The sequence below is a fragment of the Podarcis gaigeae genome (genome assembly GCF_964106915.1).
Source record: "Podarcis gaigeae genome assembly, chromosome: 5".
NCBI classification, from domain to species: Eukaryota; Metazoa; Chordata; class Lepidosauria; order Squamata; family Lacertidae; genus Podarcis; species Podarcis gaigeae.
The window spans coordinates 53,238,459-53,265,297 of NC_139681.1; the positions used below are offsets into that span (position 1 = coordinate 53,238,459).

Here is a 26,839-nt window from a genome sequence, read left to right on the forward strand (position 1 = left end):
TACAAGCAGCAGCATTTAATAAAGTTGGCAATACTCAGATCCTCTGTTTTAGACCATTATTAAATGAAAGAAATTACGTGTTGCAACGGAGTTCAGCTAGACTTCAAAGAAACTGACAATAAAATATTTGCTTTTGGCAATTTAATATTCAATTCAAGTATAACCAAAAATGTTTCCTACAATGTGAGCAGTCTACTTATATGGATCTAGGCTTGAAACACCTTGTTCCAAATACCAAAAACCACATTTATAGTATGCAATGATCTGAGTCAACCTATTTCACCACCTCAGCAACAACTTTGAGCAACAATGGAAGCAAGCTCCTCCATTTTTCAGACTGCCAACATTTGAAACAATTTTTTAACTACAAGTAATTTATGGATACTTGTTTGTATCCAGTGGTGCCATTCTGCTTGTGCAACAGGCTCCTGTTTGTACTAAAGAACTTGTCCCTCCTCTCCAGCTTCCCAGGCACTCTCAGAATTCACTCCGGAGGATTGGAAGACAGTCTGGAACAGATTCCAGGGGGCAGGGAGAGGAGATGAGGGGCAAGTGTTGTGTGCAATTTTTTCACAAGAAAAAGGAGCAAAGACGTAAACATGCTGCCTGCTTGGGCTCGGTCAGTTTTAAACACTGATTATGCTTCACAGTTCTCTGTCTTTTGCAAAAGCTACAAAAGCAGTAGGGGGAAAGGAAGGCTTCTGCCAGCTTCTAAAGAACATATATTCAAATCTGCATTAGAAAAGAAGTTTGTGCTCTATTCATTTTATGCTATTCTCATCAGATATATGAAAAAAGAAGCATCAAATCAACAAAGGCTTTTTTTCCAGTTTTATACTTAATATCTGACAACTCATCCACTACTGTCATGCATACCTGGCTATCTTGCACCTCTTTACTTAACTGCACTTAATGTTTGGCAACATTGGCAAGCCTGGAAGCAAAACAGTTCCTGATAGTCAGCGATGTCTCACCTTCATGTTCAGCTTACTTAACACTTTTGCTCTGGAGAAAATTCCAAAAGGGATTTTATTGATGCGGTTATGCTCCATATTGAGAGCGTAGATGGTAGAGAACTGTGAGGGGCCACCCACTGGATATGACTGGAAACAGTTCCTTGCCAGAGTGAGGCTGGTCAAATTCACAAGACTGGATAAGAGGCCCTGGGGAAGCAAAATAGAAGCACACAGGTCTAAATACAAACTTGCATGAACTCTGAACACCAACATACTTGAATTTTTCTTTTCTCTTGCATGCCACCTATAGTAATCTCCATCTTAGTGTGACAACATATGGGTTTCTGTTATTTTGCAAAAATGTTAACTTCACGCTTTTACAAAAACAAATACCAGTAGTCTGAACTAAAGCACATGGAAATGTTCACAAGAGCTTCCATGTATACTTCAATACCAGGGAACAGTTTCATGTGCACAGTGGGAGTGTGCGTGCAGAACTGTCGCCAGAACTGATGGGAAGAGGAAGTATCTGCTTGCACAGAACTTGTACATACAGTGCTGTAATTGCTGATTCACATGTGTTTAAAAAAGATAAGCATGTCATTTAAAAAACCCCACTCATTACACCGGTAAATTATTTCCCCAAAGTAATGGCTGAAAATAAACTCTGGGCAACATGAAAAGCTTAGAATTAATTCCAAGTAGTGAGGTAATGTCTAGATAGCTCAGCCAATTATAGTACTTTCGCACTTTGTAACAAGCTCAGCCTATGGAAAGGGAGAGCCATGTAATTCATAGCTGAGGTTGTGCCAGAGATTTAACTTACAGTCAGTCACCTTACCATTTATTGTTGCATCCTCATGTAACAGGCATTATGTAACACAGCATGGCTTAGCTCATTTTTGTGGAAACCAGTGCTTCCATAAGACCTGTGCTATGGTTTCATTTGATAGGCACAATCAATTCTCCATCCAAATAGCTGTTGCTGCATCCACTGCTGTCTAAAACTAGAGTACTTTTAAGTGGGGTTGCAACTTTTAGTCAAGTAATCTGTTAGACTAATAGATGAAAAACTTTCAGTCAACTAAGAAAGAACCCTTTCCCCAATTGAATTGGCAAGATTTAAGCAAACTGCTAATACTTTTAATGTAAGAACTTACCACAACTGTGGCAGCAGGCACCATCTTGGAAGTTCTAAGATGGTGTCCACTGTAACATGCCCATACATGAAATAGAAGCATGCATGCTTCTTAGGAATTATTTCTTTATTTAAATGTAAATTTATGCCGAAGCAATAGACTAAACTATCTTTAACTGGGTCACAGCCTTACTTTAAAGATAACAGCTTGGATCCTTAAAAAGGAATTTCACGGAAAGAACGCTTCCTATCTCTTCACACCCTGCAGCCATTTGTGCCCAAGGATACCCTGAACAATGTGGGATGGGGAACAGAGGACAGCTGAGGTACACAGGAATTGCTCCAAATTGGGCTGGATTTAAGGGGAGATAGCTTAAGAAAGTTCATGAAAACAAAGTTTCCCATCCTCTCCACACACACCCTCCAGGCCACAGTATTCAGGAACCTGCCTGCGTCACCCAAAGAGGACTTTTGGGGGACATCAGATGTTGCAGGGAGAACGAGGCAACTGTGAATTTTTGTTCCATTAACTTAAGTTCCAAGACACTATGCGCTCAGATAAGGTACGTACCGTATACTGAAATAACCTTTAGGATTAACAAGTTTGGGGCTTTTAACTGCACCCTCAATATTTTTTTAAGTTTAGGCTTCTGACAAATAACTGTAAGTAACGATTGAAACAAACAGAAAACAGATTCAAACAGATTATATCATTCACCAGGCAAGCTGTTATATGAAAAAGAAAAGCACCTGAAGACAGGATTGGTTTTCTTTATTTACTAAAATGGTGTCATATTGCTACTTTGTAATTCAGAAATCACAAAGAGTAGTATCGAACAGTAATGTTCCACCAATGAAAGGAAATTACTGGTCATTGACCATAATAAAGAGATTGATTGATGGAAAATATCCATTAATAGATTGGGGAAGGGAGACCATTTTTGGGAAATTTGACACAAGCTCAGCCTGCTGGGCCCAATTTTACGCAGGATGGAAACCCAGCGAAACAAAATGGGGAGGCATGGATGGCTACAAAGGGGTGGGGAGGAAATTGCAGAACATTGCCTCTTTCCCTCTTCCACTAAGGGATGCCTTCCATCAACAGAGTAGCACCATGGGAAATCACTGAAAGTTTCCTCTTCTGGTTTCTTATGCCAAACTTTCTTTCTGATGCAATTAATATTGCATCATGGTGCCTGTAATGATGGAATACTGGTAAACTTGCACAAGAGTAATCATTTTAAAAATTACAGCAATACTGCAAGGTGCTCTCAAGTACTAGTTATAGGAATTTCCATCAGTAAACTCTCAAAATATCCAGCAGTAACCACCCTCCAGCAGAACATATTTTTACTAGTACAACAGGACTTCCCCTTCTTTTTCTTTCTCCTGCAGCCCCAAGCCCACCCTCCCAAAATCTGTTTCAGAGTGCTGGGGTACCTCCAGAGCAGACTTGGGGAGAGCACAGAGAGTGAGCAAAAGTCTGCATGTTGCCCTAAACTCATAAGGTATTTCATATTAATCATATTTAAGAGAGTCCTTCATGCCAAAGATTGCAATGGAGCTTTGGCACCACCGACTTTTCAAAGAATACTGTATTGAAATCCGCAAAAGCTTGATGCTGAAGGCTGTCATAATAAACTCAGCCACATAGATATTACATTTTTTAGCCATTTTCAAACACTGATTATTATTTTTTTATGGGTCAGAGAAGAGGCTGGATAATGAATGTACTGCTTCGAAAAGAAACAAAGTACTTACTATTTATGAATACTGTTGGACAGCTGCCTCTCCCAAACTAGTCTTTTAAGATCTAATGTTTATTAGGCATTGCATCATCATGAGCTTGGTATATTTTGCAATTCTGCAGTTTTCTTTACAAATGTTTTCTTTCTTCTGCTGCCAAAGAGACTTGCTTTAATGGATTACCCCACTACACTAACATGCAAGTGGCTCTTTTCAGCAACAATTACAATTTCTACACAGACTAGCACTTCTGAATAAAGCATTTTTTATTTGTTAAAAGAGTTTTTGGATTGGGAGCCAAACTTATCTTATGATAAAGCAATCTGTTTTGCTGTCAGTCTCCTTTGTATATTTAATTACACTTGAGTAACTTTCATAATGCGCTTGGGAGGGGCAATTCAGCTTTGTTCTTAAAAGCTTCCAGGCAACTTTCTCACAGCAGCAACTTCTTCAAGCAATATCCATTCATTCCCACTCAATTAGTGCTAATGCTAATAGTTTACATCCAATTTGGCAAATTTCAGCAGCCTTCCATTTCCAGGGCATTTGTCTTCAATAAAACTAATGCCGGTTCCAGTGCTTTAGAGCAACATTTAAACAACATTAAGCTGCAATCATACAAAAACTGTAGAGTGCCTCACCTCTGGTAAAGCAGAAATCATGTTGTTCTCCAAATTCAGTTCATCAAGTTTACTGCACTGTGCTAGAGACCTGGGTATTGCTGAGAGCCTGTTATACCTCAGCCCAAGGCTTTTCAGACTGGACAGGTTTCCTAAAAACAAAAGAGGGTTAAGAGAGATTTGCTTTAGAAGCTGGGAGAAGGGGACTCCCACTGGTTGCATTTTCTTGGAAAAGAACCAATTCCTAGAGTTTTTATTTTTCAATAAACACATTCTTTCCACAATAATATCTCTGCATATTTTGAGCAGCAGCATATTTTCAAAGGATTTCCCAAGTATAGACGCAAACACTGGTGAAGGATTCAGAATTCCAGCTATGTCCCATTTTGGTGTAATCAATTTACACTACTCAGCTTTGCTTTCATCTCTAGCTGCCCAGCAATTCTCTCAAAGCCTACATCTAAGTTTTTTTGTTTGTTTCTTTTTAAACATTACTGGCCACTCATCACTCTAGTACTTTAGACCACTTTACACATTTCATATTACAAGGGTAAGCATTTCTGCAAGAACAGCTGAAGGGAAAATTAGCAGATGTCAAAAGCAATACAATTAAGGACATAAAAACCTTGCATGTGAGCTGCATGTGCCAGCGGATAATTAATGAAAAACCTGCTGCCATCTCCTAATGCTTTCTGAACTTAACCCATGAGACTATATTGCAAATTGATATATCTCTCTTGGTGCAACACTGAGCATAAGATCAATATTGCCAGAGCAAGCTATCCATTTCGTCAACAGAAAGCCCCAACACTTGTCAGTCTATAAAACTTCATGAGATACAAAATTACAGTTAAATGTTTTTTGCTACAAGGTGCTCTTATTACGTGTGGGAGATAAATTTCTTAGGATTGGCAGTTTAAACAGAATTCACTGGTGAATCATAAAAAACTTTGTTACTGCAGAAATATATTTATAGTCATCATTACAAAAAAATTTAATACTGGCTTTTTATGACACCTTTGTACATATCCATTTTTATTACCAAGCTTAGCTATTTCTCAGACCAATAAGAAGAATGATTGGCACAGAAGCTTTAAGTGTAAATTTGCAAGCCACCATCACACTCTGCAGCACCTTTGGGCAGAATGACATCCCTCCCTTTTCCTGGGAACATAAGCTTCGCACTCATAAAACATACTAATCACGATTCTAGGGACGTTTGCAAACAGACATAAGCAAGGGGTGGCTACCTATTTTGCCAATGGAAAACTAGATGACACAAAGCAATCTAATCTTATGTGCTCTGTACTCTGCTATGCAGACAATTTTTGTCTGCTACGCAGACACAGACATTTTTTTTTAATCAAGTATCACAGTCTTGTAAATAAACTCACAAAAGTTAGTAAATAAGGTAAAGGGACCCCTGACCATTAGGTCCAGTCGTGACCGACTCTGGGGTTGCTGCGCTCATCTCGCTTTACTGGCCGAGGGAGCCGGCGTACAGCTTCCGGGTCATGTGGCCAGCATGACTAAGTCACTTCTGGTGAACCAGAGCAGCACACGGAAATGCCGTTTACCTTTCCACCGGAGCAGTACCTATTTATCTACTTGCACTCTGACATGCTTTCAAACTGCTGGGTTGGAAGGAGCTGGGATCAAGCAACGGGAGCTCACCCCATCGCAGGGATTCAAACCGCCGGCCTTCTGATCGGCAAGTCCTAGGCTCTGTGGTTTAATTCACAGCGCCAAACGCATCCCTACAAAAGTTAGTAGCTTGCACATTTTTTGAGTAGCTTGCTAAGAGGCTAGTAGCCTAGGTTTACATGCTGCCTGCAGTGGGGAGGAAATTCTCCCCTATTCCAGCCCTGAAATGTAGGATACTAGCCTCTTAGCAGGTGAGTTAAAACAACTGCCTTCTGCCGAACAGGCTGGTGGTGAAAAAACAGGACCAATAGACAGATTTCCTTTTTTCTGTAGCCACAATGGAAACAAAGTAGAGAGACACAAGGACGAATGGAGACGCTCTGGCCTTGCTAGCTAGGGGTGATGAGAGTTGTAGTTCAACAACATCTGGGGACCCAAAGGTTGAGAAAGGCTGGCTTATGGGTACCAGGTTGATTTAAATACAAGCCTTAAGTAACAATGAGAAAGCAACATGGCATTTATGTTTTTGTAGTGTGTGTGTGTGTGTGTGTGAGAGAGAGAGAGAGAGAGAGAGAGAACATTACAGTGGTACCTCGGGTTACAGACGCTTCAGGTTACAGACTCTGCTAACCCAGAAATAGTACCTCGGGTTAAGAACTTTGCTTCAGGATGAGAACAGAAATTGCACGGCGGCAGCAGTAGGAGGCCCCATTAGCTAAAGTGGTACCTCAGGTTAAGAACAGTTTCAGGTTAAGAACAGACCTCCAGAACGAATTAAGTTCTTAACCAGAGGTACCACTGTAAATCAATGGCTGCGAGGAACAGAAAGGGGGCATGGAGAATCTGTTTTACTTCTGTGATATCTCTTTTTATTAAGAAGGCTGCAATAATATTTTGAAGGTGGCCAAATTCACACCATACATTTAAAGCACTATGATGCCACTTTGAACAGCCATAGCTTCTCCCAAAGAATTCTGGGAGCTGTAGTTTGTTAAGAGTGCTGAGAGTTGTTAGGAAACCCCTGTTCCCCTCAGAGCTTTTGATATGGCCCCATGATCAAGTGCATCATCCTGGATTTTATAATCTAGGGGGGAAACCAAGTGGATCTTGAAGCTGGCATCATGGGTCAGAACAAGCTAAACAGGAGCTGTGGATCCCAAAGACAAAGGACCTAAAAGCTTCATACAAATTGATGCTTAGCCACCTAGCACAGCATGAGTAATACAGAAATAGACGAGGTACCAAATTACAGTGATGCTTGTAACCTTTGCCCATAACAATTTTTTGCTCATAGGTGTTTAGAAGATGCTTGTATTGAACTTGCCTGGATTTGTTTCCAAAGTACAGGACTTTACATCTGCATTTTCCTTGTTACACAAAGCTTACCACAGAATCAGCAGCTCAACGCTCCTTCTCTTTCTAAGTAAGCTATTCATAACTTAAATTTTGAATTACCGTATTTTTTGCTCTATAAGACTCACTTTTTCCCTCCTAAAAAGTAAGGGGAAATGTGTGTGCGTCCTATGGAGCAAATGCAGGCTGTGCAGCTATCCCAGAAGCCAGAACAGCAAGAGGGATTGCTGCTTTCACTGCACAGCGATCCCTCTTGCTGTTCTGGCTTCTGAGATTTAGAATTTTTTTTTTTTCTTGTTTTCCTTCTCCAAAAATTAGGTGTGTCTTGTGGTCTGGTGCGTCTTATAGAGCAAAAAATACGGTAATAAAGACCAGAATGATGAAGATTATCACTGCTTACGCCATCAACGAGGTCTAACAAACACACAATGGCAAGATTAAAAAGTTGGACCTACAACTTTAACTCAGTTCACCTAAATGACTAGTTTAATAACAAATAGGCAGTTTGGGGGTGACACTTAACCTTTCAAAAATAATGCTGATAGTCAAAGCATTTAGAGAAGTCCTATGAGGATATTAAGTAGCCCAGAATGCAAGAAGAGGCCAGGGTAGAGAGCACAACAGATACATTAAGTCTGTAGCAAAATCTATTTTCCTGTAACCTCAGTGAATCTCAGTAGGAAGAGTAAGCAATTGTTTTCTCAAGCCTCTTTAATATTTGCAAACTGCCAAGATAGCTCCTCTTAGGAATCCCTGCTAGCAATGGATCAAAATGGTGAAGGTTACAGAAAAAGGCCTATGAAAAGCTTTTGAAAATTATTCAAGTTAAAGCATATGTATCCGAATACAGTGGGCCAGATTTCATATTGCAGGGCTTGTGATCCACCTACCATTGAAGTCCTTAACTCTCTGTTTACCCTAGTGAACAGCAGTGATAAGTTCGTATGAGAACTACTTGACTCTCATCTTCATCAAGCAGCCACCATCTTAAATCATCCACAATAAGTGCAATAGGGATGCTGGAGTCTCCAGCATTAGCAAGGTACCAGGCTATCCTGGAGAGTGTAATGCTTTTTTGCAAGGAGCAAGTCTACACACAGTACAAGCTATTTAATTATAGGAAACTCTTCCTAGAAGCATTTCTCTTTTTTAAAAAAGATGGGCTACAACCTTTAATTTACATACCTTTTTGATTAGTTGGAGATATATATAATAAACCAGGAAGATAATGTTTTATAAAGTTTGCTTTCATACAGGTTACCGGTATTTACAAGAACTACAGAGGCAGGACTTGGGCAAGTGTCTCTTTTAATGCAGAAGGACTTGCAGCAATAGGCAACCATCTCCCCAGTAAAGATAAGGATTGATGGTTAATTTAAATGAAACAAATTTAGAACAGTATCTGGGTTGGAAATGACTTCGGGGAGAGATCAATTTGGGATTATCTGGATAGGGTATGGGGAACTAAGTAAGGCTTATCAGGATGTAATTTGAGGTTATTAATTATAGAGGGAATGATTTTAAGCAGAATCTGGGAGTGAAATTAACTGAAGGAAAATAAATTGATGAGGAACTGATCTGGGGTGATTTGGGTGGGATATTAATTCAGCAAATTATATTAAATTATATTAAGGGAAATATGGGTGGTAATTTGGTTAGTTCGTTAGTCACTTTGTAAAGGTTACTTGCTTGGGAATGCAGAACATAAATACTTAAGATTTAAAAAATAAAAATATAATGAGCTAACAAATAAACTGAAGCTCTCCAAACAACTTGTTCACATCCTTAGACACAGGGATCCTCTAAAGGGAACCACCACCAAAAATTCCCCTTTACAAACAGTAATTTTATATAAGAGCTCAGCTTCTGTCAGCTTGATTTCCACTATGATGATACATTGGGCAAGACCTGTCACATGAAAAGAAGTACAGTAGGTTACATCTCCTCCCAAACATCAGAACAACCTCCGAGAGCTGCCCCTATACAGTGTACGCTCGGGTTGCGAACATGATCCGTGCGGGATACACAATTTAGTGCTTCTGCACATGCGCGACTGCCAAAACCCGGAAGTAACCCGTTTTGGTACTTCCGGGTTTCGGCGATCCGTAACCCGAAGAAACACAACCTGAAGCGGCTGTAACCCGACGTATGACTGTACACATGTTCAGATCTAATTTGACTGCCACATGTTCAGATCTAATTTGAATTTAAAAATAAACAATGCCTTCAAAAAAATGAAGAAGTGCTTATTTGAGATTAAGGGCCAAACAATAAACAACATTGGTCACATATTTAAACAAGGGTACTTAGCCAGGGTCCTTTTCTATATTAGGGTGCCTTTTCTATAAAAGGGTGCCTTTTCTATATTAGTGCCTCATTAATTGTTTTAATAGGGGACGCAGGTGGCGCTGTGGGTTAAAGCCTCAGCGCCTAGGACTTGCCGATCGAAAGGTTGGCGGTTTGAATCCCTGCGGCAGGGTGCGCTCCCGCTGCTCGGTCCCAGCGCCTGCCAACCTAGCAGTTCGAAAGCACCTCCGGGTGCAAGTAGATAAATAGGGACCGCTTACCAGCGGGAAGGTAAACGGCGTTTCCATGTGCGGCTCTGGCTCGCCAGAGCAGCGATGTCACGCTGGCCACGTGACCCGGAAGTGTCTCCGGACAGCGCTGGCCCCTGGCCTCTTAAGTGAGATGGGCGCACAACCCCAGAGTCTGTCAAGACTGGCCCGTACGGGCAGGGGTACCTTTACCTTTACCTAATTGTTTTAATAAATGATAACTATGTGATGCTTCATCCCTGAATTTATATTTATTTAGCATTCCCGCTCTGTTCCAGTAACAAGAAGCCGAAAGCACCAGCCTGAAGATGACGAGTGAGACCTCGTCGAAACGTCGCCTAGACACCCCAACTTTTACACGGGAAGACACCCGAGGACACCAAAACCTGCATATATATATATATATATATATATTGTTCATGTATATTCAGCTGAATAAGACATCAGCCCAGTGGCGTAGCGTGGGTTGTCAGCCCCCGGGGCAAGGCAAGAAATTTGCACCCCCTAACCCATGGATTTGCGCCCCCTATCCCTAACCCCCAGATATTGCGCCCGGCCCCCCCGGCCCCCCACGCTATGCCACTGCATCAGCCTCCTGCAGGTTATCCCCAACCTATTTAAAACTCAGATTAAGCAGTCCAAAGCCTTGGCAGAAAAAAACAATGTCAAAGATCTCAATATAATTAGAGCTGATGCAAGGCTTCTGGATATGGTCTCTGGAGTTGCTAGGCTGAAGTCTCTTTGCTGGACTTCATCAAAATTAGTGCTTGAGGGAGCTCTGAGAAATGGTTAACAACAGTCCTTCTAGGGCTATGGAAAACCTGGAGATGGATCAGGATTCTAGGACATGGGTTTCTTCCATAAGGGCAAAATACTGTTCATGGGTAATGACACCCATTAAGCTTTGGGATTTGTTATTCGTGTTGTCTACATACAAGTTTGAGCAATGAGAAAATGTCCTTTGGGGAAATATAAATTTCCACTCACAGGAAATAATTTGTACTAAATCAATAAATGGCACAAATTAACTAAATAACTGTAATTCACTATACAGGCAGACATGTGGTAACATGGAGTTATTAAAGCAGTTTAGCAAGAATATTCATTCCATTCATGTTGAAGTTTACAAACAGTATTTCCATTTAGGTGGTAGCAAAAGGTTTTTCAGAAATACAGCTAGATCTTTTACAAAAAAATAAACTTTATAAATTTCAAAATGAGTAAATTTTAGCAGTCACAGAATGAGATAATCACAAATCTTGTCAAATCAAATTTAATTTTTAAAAGTTACAATAAAAGCATGTATTTAAGCAACGATAATTACTGTTGGTCATAAGACTAATTAGCTTTAGACTAATTAGCTTCTATATTTACCTGCCTTCAATACTGATTCTCAGCAAATGTGGCTAGAGATTTGGGCACAGAATGGCAAGGGATAAGTCCAAATGCCTGCGTTGGATTACCCTGGACTAGTCACACTCCCCAAGACGTGAAGCCAAAAAATAAAGATATTTACATATATACATACCTATGCTATCTGGTAGGTCCAGGAGCTCGTTGTGCTGTAGGTCAAGTTTGGTGATCTGTGTACAATTTCCAATCTCCTTTGGAAGATGCTCAAGCTGATTGTGTGCTACATCCAGTGTTATGAGGTTAAACAACTCACCTGAAAGTGCACAAAGATACATGTATGAATAAGTCATTGTTCTGCCCAGGACTAAACAGGCACCTTTAAGGCATGCATGGCATTGTCAAGTTTCAACCTCTAATCCCAACCCACACAATTTCACAATTTCTCTTCTCAATGTAATGCAGTAAAGTAGGAATAAGAATAGTAATTGTATGGTGCTTGTATTCTTCCCAATAGAAGAATCTGCATTTTAAATTTCTTCTTTCTGTTTTGCACCAACGTGGCTGCTCTTATACCTAGTACTTTTCACAGTACTAAAATTATCTTGCTGACATGGTATTTATAAGGACAGTTTTCCCTAAATTAAAAACCTGGCAAGAACTGATTAATTCTAATTTAAGGCAGGAATTCAAGGCTGGAATTCTTTGCTTACTTACCTGGAAGTAAGTCCCATGAACCTAATTACTTCTGATAAAACAACTGATAGAGTGCTTTTCTTAAAAATGTTACAGAAACAGAAACAGATGCAGATATTGATTCTGTATAAGTAGAACTCTAGCAGAAACAGCAAATCTACCATTTCTCACAATGAAGATGAAAAACCTGTCTTATTTATACATTTTCCCTCATTGAAACACACACACTTTCTCCTATATATAGGCTACTTAATACTGTCATGCTTTCATTTAAGGAGGGAGGAATCTCACATCTCATTGAGACGCACAGATACGTGGAAAACAGTAATGTTCGTTTTTTTCTTCACTTGAACTGAATCTCCAGTTTAGCTTATATAAAAACAAACTGATTGCTTTTAATTCCCATTTTCCACCTACTACGAAACCTTTGTGTTTCACCTAAGGATGGAGATGGATCCAAGCAACTGCTCAACTTTATCTTTTCAAAGATAGGGGGATTAATCATCCTATTTTCTTTCCAGCAGCCTTAGATGCAACCTGAAACCTGCATATCACCTAGCAGAGCCCCGTCTGCCACTCCTATGTTCCATCATAAGACTATGACTAAATGGAGACTTTATAGAGTCAGCCTGTTTCCTGTCCATCCCATTTTGTTTACCATCTAACCTAATGGAGCATCTTCCAGAACGCAAAAGCTTGCACGCTACTTTGAGACACTTTGGTTGGCCTAGTAAAGGTGTTGCCATAATGCAGACTTTATAATTTTTCTTACAGCCATCATGGCTACCTTCACTTTTTGTGAACCATGTATGTATGTATATACAGATGTATTCTTCCTGCCACAATTAACTTGGTGGAAAATATTTGATGCTGCAAGGATGATATGCAACTCTCCTGACCGGCTGCACACTCTAGCTCTCTCCGTAAGCAGATTGAAAATTCTAAAAGCCTTTACATCATGATAAATCCTGCAGCAGATGACAAAGGGAATGGGTAGAGAGCTTTCCCTGGGCACATAAGGAAAAGGAACCTAGGAATATTAGCAATTCTAGATTTTTGCTTCAATTAGCATTTGTCTTCTGACCTCTTCTCTGAAGTCATCTCCCCTCAATTTTTCTTAAGCTGTGCTAGCCCACTGAGGAGTATTATGAGACCTGAACACATTATCCAGCATACTGATTGTATTAAATAAAATTTTAGTAACAAGCAGATAAGTCAAAATAAGTCAGTACAGACATACGTGTATGTCTGCTAGCAACAGTGTTTATTAATCCTCTTCTAGACTCTCTACCTACATAAAATGGTAACCTAAATTATATTGTTATAACACCTAAGAATTTAAAAACTTGAAGTATTTTTTAAAATTCTGGCATTGAAAAATATTACTAAGCTTATAGTAAGTACTGTACTGGAATTTCTATTCCCTGGTTGATTTTTAAAGTGCCAGTACAGTGGTACCTGGGGTTAAGAACTTAATTTGTTCTGGAGGTCTGTTCTTAACCTGAAACTGTTCTTAACCTGAAGCACCACTTTAGCTAATGGGGCCTCCCGCTGCTGCCGTGCCGCTGCTGCACGATTTCTGTTCTCTTCCTGAAGCAAAGTTCTTAACCTGAGGTAGTATTTCTGGGTTAGCGGAGTCTGTAACCTGAAGCGTATGAAACCTGAAGCGTATGTAACCCGAGGTACCAGTGTATACCAAAAACAATGAGCCTTCATTTTTCTTTTCCTGCCAGCTACCCATGTAAGAACAATTATCTTATGAATTCTGATCAGGAGTCCACTAAGCTCTTAGAAATCCATTCTCATTTCTCTCATTGCTAACATATACAACAGCAAGCTGTCTTACTGGCTCTGGGTTTACCTGGAGCACTGCCCATCAATCATATCTCATATCTACAATTCTATTGCTGTCTTCTGAAAAACTCAGAAGGTAGCAGAGGTTACGTTCATCTTATAGAAGAGCGGGAAACAATTTCTTTTAATTAAATTAAATAAGCTTTACATCTCTTCGGCATGGCAACCAACAACTCCCATTACACACCATCCACCCCTTACTTGAAAAACCTGTCCAACAGGGATGTTCAAAATATGTAGGTCAGCCTTTACTGCAATTTCCCCAAACCACCCCAAATTGAATTGTTTTAGAAGCATCTGCTTTCACCTGCTTTGCTACTTACATGTGCATATCTGTGAAAAATAGAGAAACCTGTCACCATTTCAGTCAGTAGTTTTATTAGAGAATGCATGCATTGAATAATAAAGCTATTTTGTGTAAAAATAAAACTAATTGTATGACGTGCTTCTAGAAATGAACATGTACAACAAACTAGCTATAAAAGAATGCATAAGATAAACCTAAGATTACAAGAATGCATTGGATTCAATCAGAGACACTCCCATTTATTTCTTCATATTTCTCATGCTTCTTCTGTGACTCACTATAATTTTGAATTTTATCCCACTCTTCACCCTTGCTTCAATGGAATGGAAGATTTCCTAGAGAGATATGGAAAATAAGCTAGATCTACCTTAGGCAATAGGGGATCCCCAATGTTTTCTTCAGGAATGCATAATTCTTAGCATTAGCTGTTGGCAGGACTTCGCATTTTTAATACAGTGCGACACCTCAGACTAAACAGTTCAGAGAAGAGAAAAATAAACCTCCTTTGGTGGTTTCTCTGGAGCCACAGTGGATATACAAAAATACACAAGCACTGTGTAGTCCTCCTCCCAATAGACACAGCAGAGAACAGTATTTCCAATTGCTTTCCTCAAAGGTATCACACAAGTCAAAAGGGCAGCAGCAATAAGTCTTGTTCCAAAAGCAAGACAAATATAAGCAGCTACCAATAAAAGTGGTAAAGATTAGTCTGATATCACTGCGCAAAGGCAGAGATTAACAGCTAAAGTAAACATGAGCCATTTGTGAGAATCAAGTTGTTGCTTGTTTCTACTGTTCTTTAAATTGTCCACAGATCAGTTCACACACTTGATACGAATTCAACATGACCTAAGCTGAGTTTTGCTGCTGCCACATCAAACATCCCCTAACGGCTAACCATTTTTACTTAATTTTGCACTAGGTGTGCACCTTATGCCCTTCAGCAGCAAAAAAAAATTACACTGTCTTTACTTAAAGAAGCTGCAGTGGGCAAAGGTTGGCAAAACTAATACTTGTTTCAAAATTATACTAAACAAGTGAATATATTAAGTTCACTCCAGCTACAAAAATGGAGGCACACAAACCCCCACGAGGTTTCTATGAGTTTTTAGAGAGTAACTTGCCCTAAGGAAGAGTCTACAGCAATAAACAGCCTTCATAATCCCTCTCCAACTGTTTCCAAGTAAAAGAACTGTATAGAAGCATACACTGCATGAACAGGCAATTTTTTTGAGTGACTTCAATAATAGAAATCCCATAGGAGTGTATCCTGTTTGCATACGCTGCTTTAGTCGTCACTGTATAAGGATAGAGTGCATGGATGCATCTTGCCTGTGTGGATTAAAATTAAATTTAAGTGTCGTAACATTGTCTTAAATCAGAACCACCAGTTTACTTATTAAAAGAAAAATAGAATGAATAAAAGAATTTTAAGGAAAGAGGCCAGCTGAAAGAAAGCTGAATTTCTTGAACAAAATAAAATAGAGGTATCTTGAAACACTTTAAGACTAACAAATTAATAAACTGCAATCCGAAAGTGGCAGGCACATATACACATCAGCAAGTGGAAAGAAATGGAGGGGAGTAAGGTTAGAGGGAAACAAGAGACAAAAAAACCCCCAGTGATAAGTAAATAAAAGTGGAAAAATTACAGCAACAAAGCAAAGTAGGTGATCACACATATATCCTGTTGCATACATTTGTATGTAGTTACGTAGTAATTTAGGAACTGTTTAAGATGTACATAGTTTAAATGTGGAAATTTTTGCTCTGCATGATACTTCTTCAGGTCTTTATACTATCCCCATATGGTCTTAATTCAAGAGACCAGCCAACATATTCCCTAAACCTCATCCCTCCTAACAGTACTGTCAAATGATCATAGCCTTTTTAGTATTACTGCTTAAAGGAAAGGAGTTGGAAAGTTATTGAATTTGTATAGGCAATTCATAATGGACTCTCTTGACCTATTTTAAAAATATTAAATTTACTCAGATTCTTAGTTAAAATACTAGCCGTGCCATTTTTGCAACTTAAGCAAGTTTCCACTCCTGAAAGAAATGTGAATTCATGATTCAATGTTACATTTATGAAAAGATTAATTGCAGGCATACTGATCAGTAATTAGATAGCACCAAAGTGCTTTTGCCTAAAGTGTTGTTTGTACCCCAATTCTTAAGAAGGCATTTCTAACTTTCTCGACTTTACCCCCACACAATACTACTACTTATGTCTTAGGCAGCACAGATACACAACCCTTAATATCTAACACTGTATCTGGGAGCCAAGAAATGGTTGTATTCCTTCCTCAAGAACTAAGCCTGTTTCATGGAGCCCAATATGAAGGAATAAAATTTGTGGGACAGTAGCTGAAAACCAGAGAAATATATGAAGTATGGTTCAGTGCTTTAGGAATCTAATGGCCACATGGCAAGCATTAATTTGGTGAAGCCCATTCCCCAGCAGAATGGACATTACTTGCACAGCAGATTGAGCATTAGCGGACACTAGAGAGCAGATTTGGGGGTCTTAGGGAGCAGCAGTTAATTTCTGCAAAGATGGCCCTTGCCCATGGATAACAATTCAATCCACTGTTACATAATAAGATTTAGTACAGGGTTTTTAAAATCACTCTTACCAATTTCTTCAGGTAGTTGCTTGATTTTGTTCTCCCGTATGCTGAGCATGATGAGTATCGACAAGTTTTTGATATCCTTTTCCACAGTTGTGATACGATTAAAGCGTAGATAAAGTGTGGTGAGAGACCTTAGCCTATACACCACTGGAGGAATTTCTCTCAGTTTGTTGTGTCGTAAATCAACCATGCGAAGCTGCTTCAAGTTATCAAGAGAGTCAGGGAGGCTGGTAAGTGAGTTCTCGTTCAGGGCCAGTGTCACCAGATTCACAAGACAGCCCACCTCAGATGGTAGTGACTGCAGTTTGTTTCCATATAAATAAAGTTCTGTCAACTGCGTTAACTCTTTGACAGATGGTGGGAGTATGTGTATCGACCTCTTGGCCAAGTCCAAGCGTACTGAATTTTCTTCCCGACATTTGTTTAGCTCTTTGATCACCTCGGCATTGCTGGACTTCTTGCGAGCACCTGGAGCTGGATTAGGTCGTTTTATCGTATTGTCCACTGAAAAAGCCACACCCGGCTGGGCACCGCTGGAGTCCTTCTTCCCATCTTTGGCTTCTTTCCCTTTGGTCTTAAGCTCTCTCTCTTTGCTTTCTTTCCCAAATCCACCAGAAGTCTTGGCCTCTTTCTCCCTTTCCTTTGCTGAAGACCCTTTTGGGTCCTTCTCCTTACAATCTTTTTCTTTCCCAAGATTACTACTCATGGTTTCTCAGTTTAACAAAAAACCATGTGAAATCCAATTTCAATTTCTGTCAACGAAACTCATTCACCACCCAAGAAATAAGAATCCCTAGAATGATTCTTTCACTGCTGAACAGACAGGGAAGTCTAGAAGACAAACACCTTGGCCAAAAGCAGCAAATCTGACGGAACAGTAGCTATCTGCTACATGTTGGTTTCAGAAGTACTTTCTCCCAGCTTTGATATCCGAGGATCCAGCTATTAGAGCTCAGATAATCATAGGATCTTCATTAGAAGTTCTGCAAAATAAAAAGGTAGAAAGGGTAGGTAATATGTTGAGAATTTCAAAAAATGAGAGACCTGAAATAATACCCCATTACCAACTTTTTCAAACTGGTCTACTGTAAATGAGAGTATGAGTATGTATACTTCTGCAGTTGCCCTATTGACTATCTAGCAGGTTTTATTTATTTATGGAGGTGCTTTTATCTTATGCTGATCTATGACCATAATAAAGATTTGGGTTGGATTGGATTGGTTTGGAAACATTCTAAAGGCAAAGAATGTGTAATATATTTCCCGAAGGTGTAAAATGCAAAGAAAAATACCGAATATCTACAGTTCTTAAGCTGATTTATCAACTAGAATGCCAAGGAGGTTCCCCTGCCTTTTTCTGAACTGATCTTTCCTACTGTTACAGTGTACCACAGTGCTCTGAGAGTCAGCTTGGTGTACTACCTTTAAAAATGTAAACATCTGAAAAGGCAACTGCAGATATATTTGGGAAGCCTAAATTGTTATGCAACTAAAGTTAGATTTAAAAAAACACACAAATACAATTCATTTCCCAAGCAAAAACGACCTAACCACCTATTTCAAATGTTCTTATACATTTGTAAATCAAATTACATATTGCCACATAAAGGATATGTTGAGGAATACTATTTGTTGATGTTATGGAAGACAAAGAATGTGGAAAATGTTAAACAGCACTTTGTGCCTCTCAGTATAAACACCAAATTTCATTCTTTTGACAACAGAAATTATCACCACTTTCTTCTGCTCTGCCTTATCACCAATATGCTTATCTATGATGCTTAGGAAACAGGTTTGTTTCCTTAAATACTCTTAAAAACCCTCTGCTACATGCATGCTAAGGGGCAGTGTATCTCCACCCAAGTACCAAACACTAGGAACAAATAATGGAAGTCATTTTTTATACTCTTAGTAAAAATTCTATATACAGGTAGGTAGCCGTGTTGGTCTGCCGTAGTTGAAACAAAATAAAAAAAAATCCTTCCAGTAGCACCTTAGAGACCAACCAAGTTTGTTATTGGTATGAGCTTTCATGTGCATGCAGTGTATCTGAAGAAGTGTGCATGCACACAAAAGCTCATACCAATAACAAACTTAGCTGGTCTCTAAGGTGCTACTGGAAGGATTTTTTTTAATTTTGTTTCAACTACGGCAGACCAACACGGCTACCTACCTGTATCTAGAACTATGGAAGACACCACATTGAGCCGCATGAAATGGAAGTCCATCAACCTCACCAAGAAACTTGCACAGGTACAGACTACAGATAGGTAGCCGTGTTGGTCTGCCATAGTCAAAACAAAACAAAAAATTCCTTCTAGTAGCACCTTAAAGACCAACTAAGTTAGTTCTTGGTATGCGCTTTCGTGTGCATGCACGTATCTGAAGAAGTGTGCATGCACACGAAAGCTCATACCAAGAACTAACTTAGTTGGTCTTTAAGGTGCTACTAGAAGGAATTTTTTATTTTTATTTTTTGAGGTACAGACTGACATCTTCTTTCTGATTAAATGCAAGAACCTGGATATTATACCTAAGGGTCTTAGAATTAAGAACCCTCTACAATCCACTTACCCTACTGAATATGCAATCACCCATTCCCACCACTCTTCTGAATAATACCCCTCCCCACCCTCTTACTATATACAGAAAAAGAGCAAACAGAAGCCATGCATGTTAAAGATAAGAACAAAATATATTTTAATTATCCCCTGCTTAAGGGTTTCTGTAAATATCACCTTCACAGACATTCCACATGGCCAACATGTATGTATGTGTATATATCTCCATCGTTCAATTTCAAACCAAACATGCAAATATCTACTACACATACGGAGCAAACATTTCAGAAAGAAAACAAAACAAATAAATTATATATCTGGGAAAGGAAGGAGAGAACACGAGAAAAACCATGTCCCACTTTGTTGTTGTTGTTTTTACTCACTGCTCCTGTCCGTCTGTCTGTTCCTTCCTCCCACCTGCATATTTCAAGAAATGTTGGAGGGATGGTACATAGAAAGTAATAGACTGGATAAAACTAAAATCTTGCTCCATTTTAAAAGGATACATAGGCAATTCTAACCAATGATATTTCTGGGGGGGTTTCCTGCCTACTTTTCTACTAAGCCATAATCAGGCCACGTGTATCCTTCCAAATAACTTCTCCATATCATTATGTCCCCAGGATATTAACACACAAAGATGCCTTCTCCTTGAGAGGTCCAGAGGGTGGCAACACAAGAATGGGACTTCTCTGCAGTGGCTCCCCATCTGTGGAATGCTCTCCCCAGGGAACTTCACCTGGCGCCTTCATCATTTTAGGCACCAGGCAAAAATGTTCCTTTTTAACCAGGCCTTTGGTTGATTTGATTGACATCCTATGCCCTTTTAAAATGTGGGGTTTGGGGGGGGGAGGGATTATTGGATTGTTGTTTTTATTTTAATTATATGTTTAATGTTTTTATATTTTGATTTTGTTCTTATAGTTTGATTTTGTTTGAAACGTCCAGGGACCTCCGGGTACAGGGCGGTATATAAATTCTATTGGATGATGATGATGATGATGATGTTACACTTCAGTTTCTGCCTCCAAATTTACAAGTCCCAAGTTATGCAGAACACTGATGGGAAGCTCTGCCAGTGGCAGCAAATTTATCACAGCAGAGACTGCTTAACTGCAGTTGTAAGTGAAAACAGTCAGGATTTATCAGGACATTCACAATAAACTTTGTCAGTATGTCCACTTTAGACTTTAGCAAATACTCTGTGAAGCAGTGTTCAGATAGCAATCCGTTTATTCTGCATTATCTCACCTCTGGTGATTGGAAACAGTTTGTACACCAGCCCATGTGGTTCCTCAGCACATACATTTTTTAGTTCTTTATCACTGTTGTCATGGCAATTTGTGGTGTATTGCAATTTTGCATAATCTGTAAAATCTTGAAAGCCATAAATTTCTCTGAGTGATGGTCTTAGCTCCATCTGATAACACCCACATTACAAAAATGCTAGCTAGCACTACTGACATGTTTGTTGATAAATGGGAGTATACGCAAATGTTGAATGGCTTTGGAAACTAAGTTACACTAGTTTAAGTTAAATATGTGCTAAAGAGTATGATGGGCAAAACTAAGAGAAAACTGACACAATCCAAAGGGGTTTCTCCCTTATCCTGTACACGATCACAAGAAGAATTTTCCACTGGCATTACTCCACAGGATCTCAGCAAGTTTTTGGACCCACTCCCAAATGTTGCATTATTGGAATGTTGATATGGAGAACATGTGTATTATCACAATACAAAATATATTCTTAGAATAACAGAACTGGAGAATGAGCGTGCTGGGAGGGTGAGAGAATGCGAGGAAAGGAAAACTAAAAAATTACAAAATCTCTAACAGGGCAATAACTTCATTAGGACCAAATAAAGTCATTGCTCAGTTGTGGGGCGTTTGCCGTGCTTTCTTCTCTCCTTATGGACCAGCATGGCTACCCTTGCTTTTTATGTAAACAAAGTAGTAAGTATGATGGGTATATTTCTACAGGTAACTGTCAATATTTTGAGCTGCTTCATGGGTAACTAATGGACTCTGGAATCATAACACAGGGACAAGCGGAAACTCAATTCTAGAAAAAATACGGATCTGTTCATGATAACTTTTTACTTGCTTCCTGTTCCTACAGGGCAAAGCAGACCATCCTGACCCTCCAAATGTTGCTTGACTCCCAATTTGCACCCCCTCACCCAGCACAGCCAATGGTTGGGAAAGCAAAAACAATGGCCTCCTTATCGCCAATCAGCTGTGCAAGGTTATTACAGTTTTTGCGAGTATGCGTCGTGGCTGCTCTTGTAGTTGAGAGCGTTTCACCCACCACCCCTGAAGCTACTGTCACAACAGCATTGCGAATGTAATGTCTTAAGCACAAAAGACAGAAAAAAATGTTTCATGATATTTTGTCAATTTTGGTACACTCAAGGCTTATTAGGGAAGAGCTGCTTAAATACCAGAGACTGCATAGAATTAAACAGAATGCTGTTCTTCATCCCCATGGCTTCACAAGGGCACAGAATCACAAAAGTCTACCAGGAAATTAAGTACACTTACTGGGTTAACAACCACTATTCCTCTGCCTTCCCATCTTCTCTGCTACAAATTGTGCCTGCTTTATCCCTTAAATGCCTTTGTGCTTTTATGCATCTCAGCTCTGGCTTCAGTAGTGTAAGATCTTCACTGTGCATTTTCTGCCTGCAATTAGTAGCTCAAAAATCACAGGATTGTATTTCTCAGAAAGAAGAAACTGATTTTATTTCAAAATGAAACAAGGAAGTGCTTTCAGCTCAAGCTTGAACAAGAAAAGAATAAGGAGGTATCCTTATGTTAATATAAAGCAAAGCAGCTCGGCTGACACTACCAAATAAACACACCTATCCAGGGTTAAATGTTAGCAGTTTAAATTAAAATAAATAAATAAATAAATAAATAAATAAATAAATAAATAAATGTACCGGCTTTTCATTTAATTAAGCAATTTTTAAAAATATAGTAGGTGGCATTTTCTTACTGACTGATTTTCAGTAGTTGGGGTTTTACTTACATGAATGCAACAGTCAATACTCAGTTCAATTATATTTTATTTTCCATTTTGCACACTGGGAGCACATACATGTTACACAAATGCATCTTCTGTGCAAAACTTCTAACGTCCTTCCTTTTGTGGCTATGTGGAAATCATTTTTGAAAGGCCAAAGCTGAGTTCCATAATCAGAAGAGTCAAAAATCCCAATAACTCAATGTCATTTCTAAAGAAGCATTTCACTTGCTACTACAGCCTGGTTTGCTGCACTAAGTAAATAGGATGATATCCAACCATGGCATCCCAACTGTGTAAGGGATTTACGCTGTCTCTCTTCCACCATGCAGCCCCCTACGTTCCCTCAAACTCTGCTCCAGAGGGTTAGCAGACCCTCCAGAGCCGATTGGGAGGGTGTGGGTGTTGCAGGCAGGAAGAAAGCAAGGGAAGTCCTGCTGCAATGTTGAATCTCACTCATGTGACCTTCCATCCAATGGTTTGATGAGTAGAAGGCAGCTTCTGTGGTTTAGTGACCCTCATTAACAGTGGAACTGTGTTGCACAAGACTGCAATGATAGGGGGAAGCACCACTGGGTGTGGGGATAATGATCCAAAGGCCACAATATCTATTTTATCCTGTTCTGGGTGGTTTCCCCTTCACATTTCAACCCATACAAAACAGCAGCTTTCCATTTGCACAACCACTGAATACAGCCCACACTGTGAAAGGACTCATGCAGTGGATTGGTGCCAGGAGAATTATGGCAACTTGCAACTCCCTTTTGTGTGTGTGTGTGTGTGTGTGTGTGTGTGTATACATATATACATGTCTTCCTTCTTCAGTATGTGTTTACTGCAACAATCAGCAGCACAGCCAGGGCAAACGGGACTGCAATGTGAAGAGTGAAACAGCTCTGCAATGGAAGAAGAGCCTATGCTGCAGATCACTTGCTCTTGCAAGAAAAGGGAGGAAATGTTAATAGATGTGAACATGGGTGAGGAAAAGACAAATGGTGAACAATCCCAGGCTACATCTGTGATGAAGAGCTGTAAACATAAGAATGAAAAGGACTGTAATCCTGTTTTAATTATGCTCAAGCTACCACACTATAGTAGATTAAGAGTGGAGCAATGTTCCCTAACCCAATTACCAAGTATATTGGAAGGGAGGCTTACCCAAACCAAAATCTGTGGGCAAGGAAGAAAACAACAAAGATGTTTTGGAAATTTCTGTGATACCAGGAGCGCTGCATTTCTGGTGCTATCAGCAATTTGCAAGCATAGGCTTACATACGGCAGAGTCTGCGCTTTGGCAACTTTGCTGACAAAATAGGCTATAAATACGAATGTTTGCTCTCACAGAAAAATGTGCATACAATTTAAATATGAAAATATATTTATAGCAAAAGGAAACTTTTAAAGCTGATGCACGGCAATAATGATAAACAGCTACACCAATTGCTAATTACGATGGTTTATAAAATCCCAGGGTCACTTCTTAAAAAAAGTAAATGATGCTGCAACTGACAAGAGTACTGGGACTCTTCCGTAAAGTTAATTACATCACTTTACTAGAGGACACATCAAAGACCACAAAGACGGTCACAGTGTTACACCACAAGGCATGGTCAGCAAAAAAAAACAACAACCAGGAACTCTTAATCACCAGTTCATAAGGAAACTTCTAAGACAACAATACATATCTTTTAACAAGTTAAAAGTGTTCAACATCTCTGTATTCCAATGCAAGACAGCACAGATCCAAACAGGAAGAGGCGAATCCTAGAATACAGGTAGAAAAGAGTTCTTCCTTAGGACAAACTAGATGTGACATCATTCATGCACCCCCATTAATAGTTCTCTTATAGTAATATTATGGAGGCTGCCCACAAAATGAGATCTTCCAGCCTCCCTGACTTAACAGCAACTGTCCCTGCTGCCAACTCTGTAGAATATGAGAAGAGAAATGCTGTGTGTGTTTGTGTGTGGCCAGTTTCATAACAGTGATACTTGCTAATGTCAAGCACCATCGCTCAGAATGAAATGTAACATATTGAAGGAGAAAGAATCACTATAACAGCATTCTGAAGTCAAAGGGCCTCAGGTGCAATATAAATTGTAACGGAACTGTTTCAGATACATTTGTGCACCGCCAACCCACAGTTCAAACCATGCTCAAGGCAGCTTAGAACATGAAAATAAGGGGTGCATCCTCTTCATTTGTCCTTTGGTGCTGCTACCTTCTTTGTGAACAGAGCCTACATTATTATTATTTTTGCTTGGACTGCTGTTTTATCTCCAAGTGTATTTTTATATTCTATTTTGATCTGCTATTTGAGCCGAGGTGTGTCACCTTCAGCCTCAAAAGGTGACATAAAAATGTTGCACATATTAAAATAAATCACCTCATGAAAAACTGAGCAGCTTCAGAGGATCTTATCCCTGTAAGAGGGGAGATGTGGGGAGGTATTTTCCAAACAGATTCTACAAAGTCTGTTTAAATGATGTATCATTTAAACACATGTGCTCAATGACATTTCTACTGTGAGGGGTGGGGGCAGGAAATCAGACTCTCACCATATGCTAGTTAGATGCTATAGTCTTCAGAACATTTAAGTTGCAAGAGTCTATAAGTGCTTTATACATGTGAATTACCAAAATTTCCCACAGAAAACAAATTAAGCCAAGATTTAATACTGATTTGTTTTTATGTGTCATGAATAAAAGTGCTTTAGATCTCCATATTTTCAAATTAAAAAGGAAGGGAAGCACATATTGACTATTACAAAGCCACAAGCAGTTTATTGTTAAACAGATAAATGCCATTTGCATTAAACACACATATATACCTATTTGGTCATTAATAGGTATTTTCAATTTTTTGCACTCTCTCATTCATAAATGTATATCTGGAATTTATAAATCTTCATGGTGGGATTAAAAAACACTCTGGAAAAATACTGCTTTTCTGTTATCTCAACATATTTTCTGGGAAAAGATGAGATAAGACTCATATCTAATCAGAAATGTATTTTGGTCCATGACCAGCACAAAATGCATATTATACCTCAATGCTAAACATTGCTAGCATGATTATTACATCAGATGCTCCAAATCCAGGGAAGTTAAAACTGCATACATTGAACTTTTCCACTCAGCAATAAGAATTTCCAGAGGGAGTGCAGAGTAACCCTGTAACAACAGGCAGAATCTCTTAAACAAAGTTCTAGCCTTAATGTAATTCAACATTTAGACAGCAGTTTTCAGTATTCAAAAATGCCTTAAGACAAGTTTTCAATAATGCCCACAGCAGACCTGTGAGACAGGTCGGTATGAGAGGACCACAAATATGATCACCAGTACTGATGTTACATTTAATTCTGGCTATCACATTGCACCATCCACAGCATCAAGAGGCAGAAACAGAGCCCTCAAAGCCTAGCAGAAAGCACTGGGTTGGAGACAGTGAGCAGTATTCTACTGAATAGTTGTGCTAGCACAAGAAATATAACTTGCCACAATGGGATTCCCCTCTCTCCTGCCCCTGCACATACCCCAAATCTGCTCCAGAGGGTTGGGTAAAACCCCAGAACAGGTTTAGGGGTGCAGAGGAGGGAGAAGGAGAAAATGTTTGGGCAGGAGAAACATGTGTGCTGATGGAGCAATATGCCTAATGCTGTATTGAATACAGCCTATCCTAAATTACTTGAAATCAACAGGAGGCATGTTTAACAATCTATGGTCTTTTAAATTGTTGGTGGGGGTTATTGCTTTTATTTGTTATTATGGTATGTATTTATTGTGTTTTTATGCTGTGAACCACCATGTGATCTTCAGAGGAACGGTGGTATAGAAATGTAATAAATAACAATAGTAATAATTGTTCTGTTCATTTCAACTGGAACTAAGTTCAACTTAGTCTGGATCCAACCCTCTCAGTTTATTCTGGGAGCAAGAGGCAGCACAGCCCACACCTATCCTCACATGCATGCATGCAGAGAACTTGGGGAAAACGCAGGCTCTCATGTCTCACTTTGCATAAGACATGCCAGGAAAGCTAGAAGCACTGAGGAAGACCTGTGCTGTTCCTGGCCTTCTCCAAAACCAGTTAAAATGAGGGTCCAGTGTGAGGGTAGGGGGAAAGAAAGTGTTAGCAGTGATTGTAAATAATGCCTGGCTTCTAAGTCCTGCAAAAGTGTGTGGACTGCTGCTCAGTATTATCCCCATACCACTGACAGGGGGCTAACTCAAATGTAATGGCTTTCCTAACATATTTGAACTTAGAACTGAGAATTTCTGACTCCCCTCACCGTGATTATGCAACACAAACTTTCTCCTTGTGCAAAAACATCACAACTGAAGTATATGCCAGGTGGGAACTGCAGCATTCACAACTTCTAAAGCCAAACTCTTG

General features: G+C 39.5%; 1 protein-coding gene across 3 annotated transcripts in view; it reads right to left on the bottom strand.

Moving 5' to 3' along the window:
• Positions 1 to 26,839, bottom strand: part of SHOC2 (SHOC2 leucine rich repeat scaffold protein) — a 48,509-nt gene that overhangs the window by 9,792 nt on the left and 11,878 nt on the right. For all 3 annotated transcript variants that reach the window (XM_083741389.1, XM_083741390.1, XM_083741391.1), the window contains exons 2-5: positions 16,858 to 17,837; positions 11,541 to 11,678; positions 4,482 to 4,612; positions 975 to 1,163 (exon numbers count right to left, since the gene is read on the bottom strand). In XM_083741389.1, coding sequence (XP_083597515.1) covers positions 975 to 1,163; positions 4,482 to 4,612; positions 11,541 to 11,678; positions 16,858 to 17,560 — 1,161 coding nt within the window. In that variant the 5' untranslated portion in view covers positions 17,561 to 17,837. The remainder of the gene's footprint in view (positions 1 to 974; positions 1,164 to 4,481; positions 4,613 to 11,540; positions 11,679 to 16,857; positions 17,838 to 26,839) is intronic.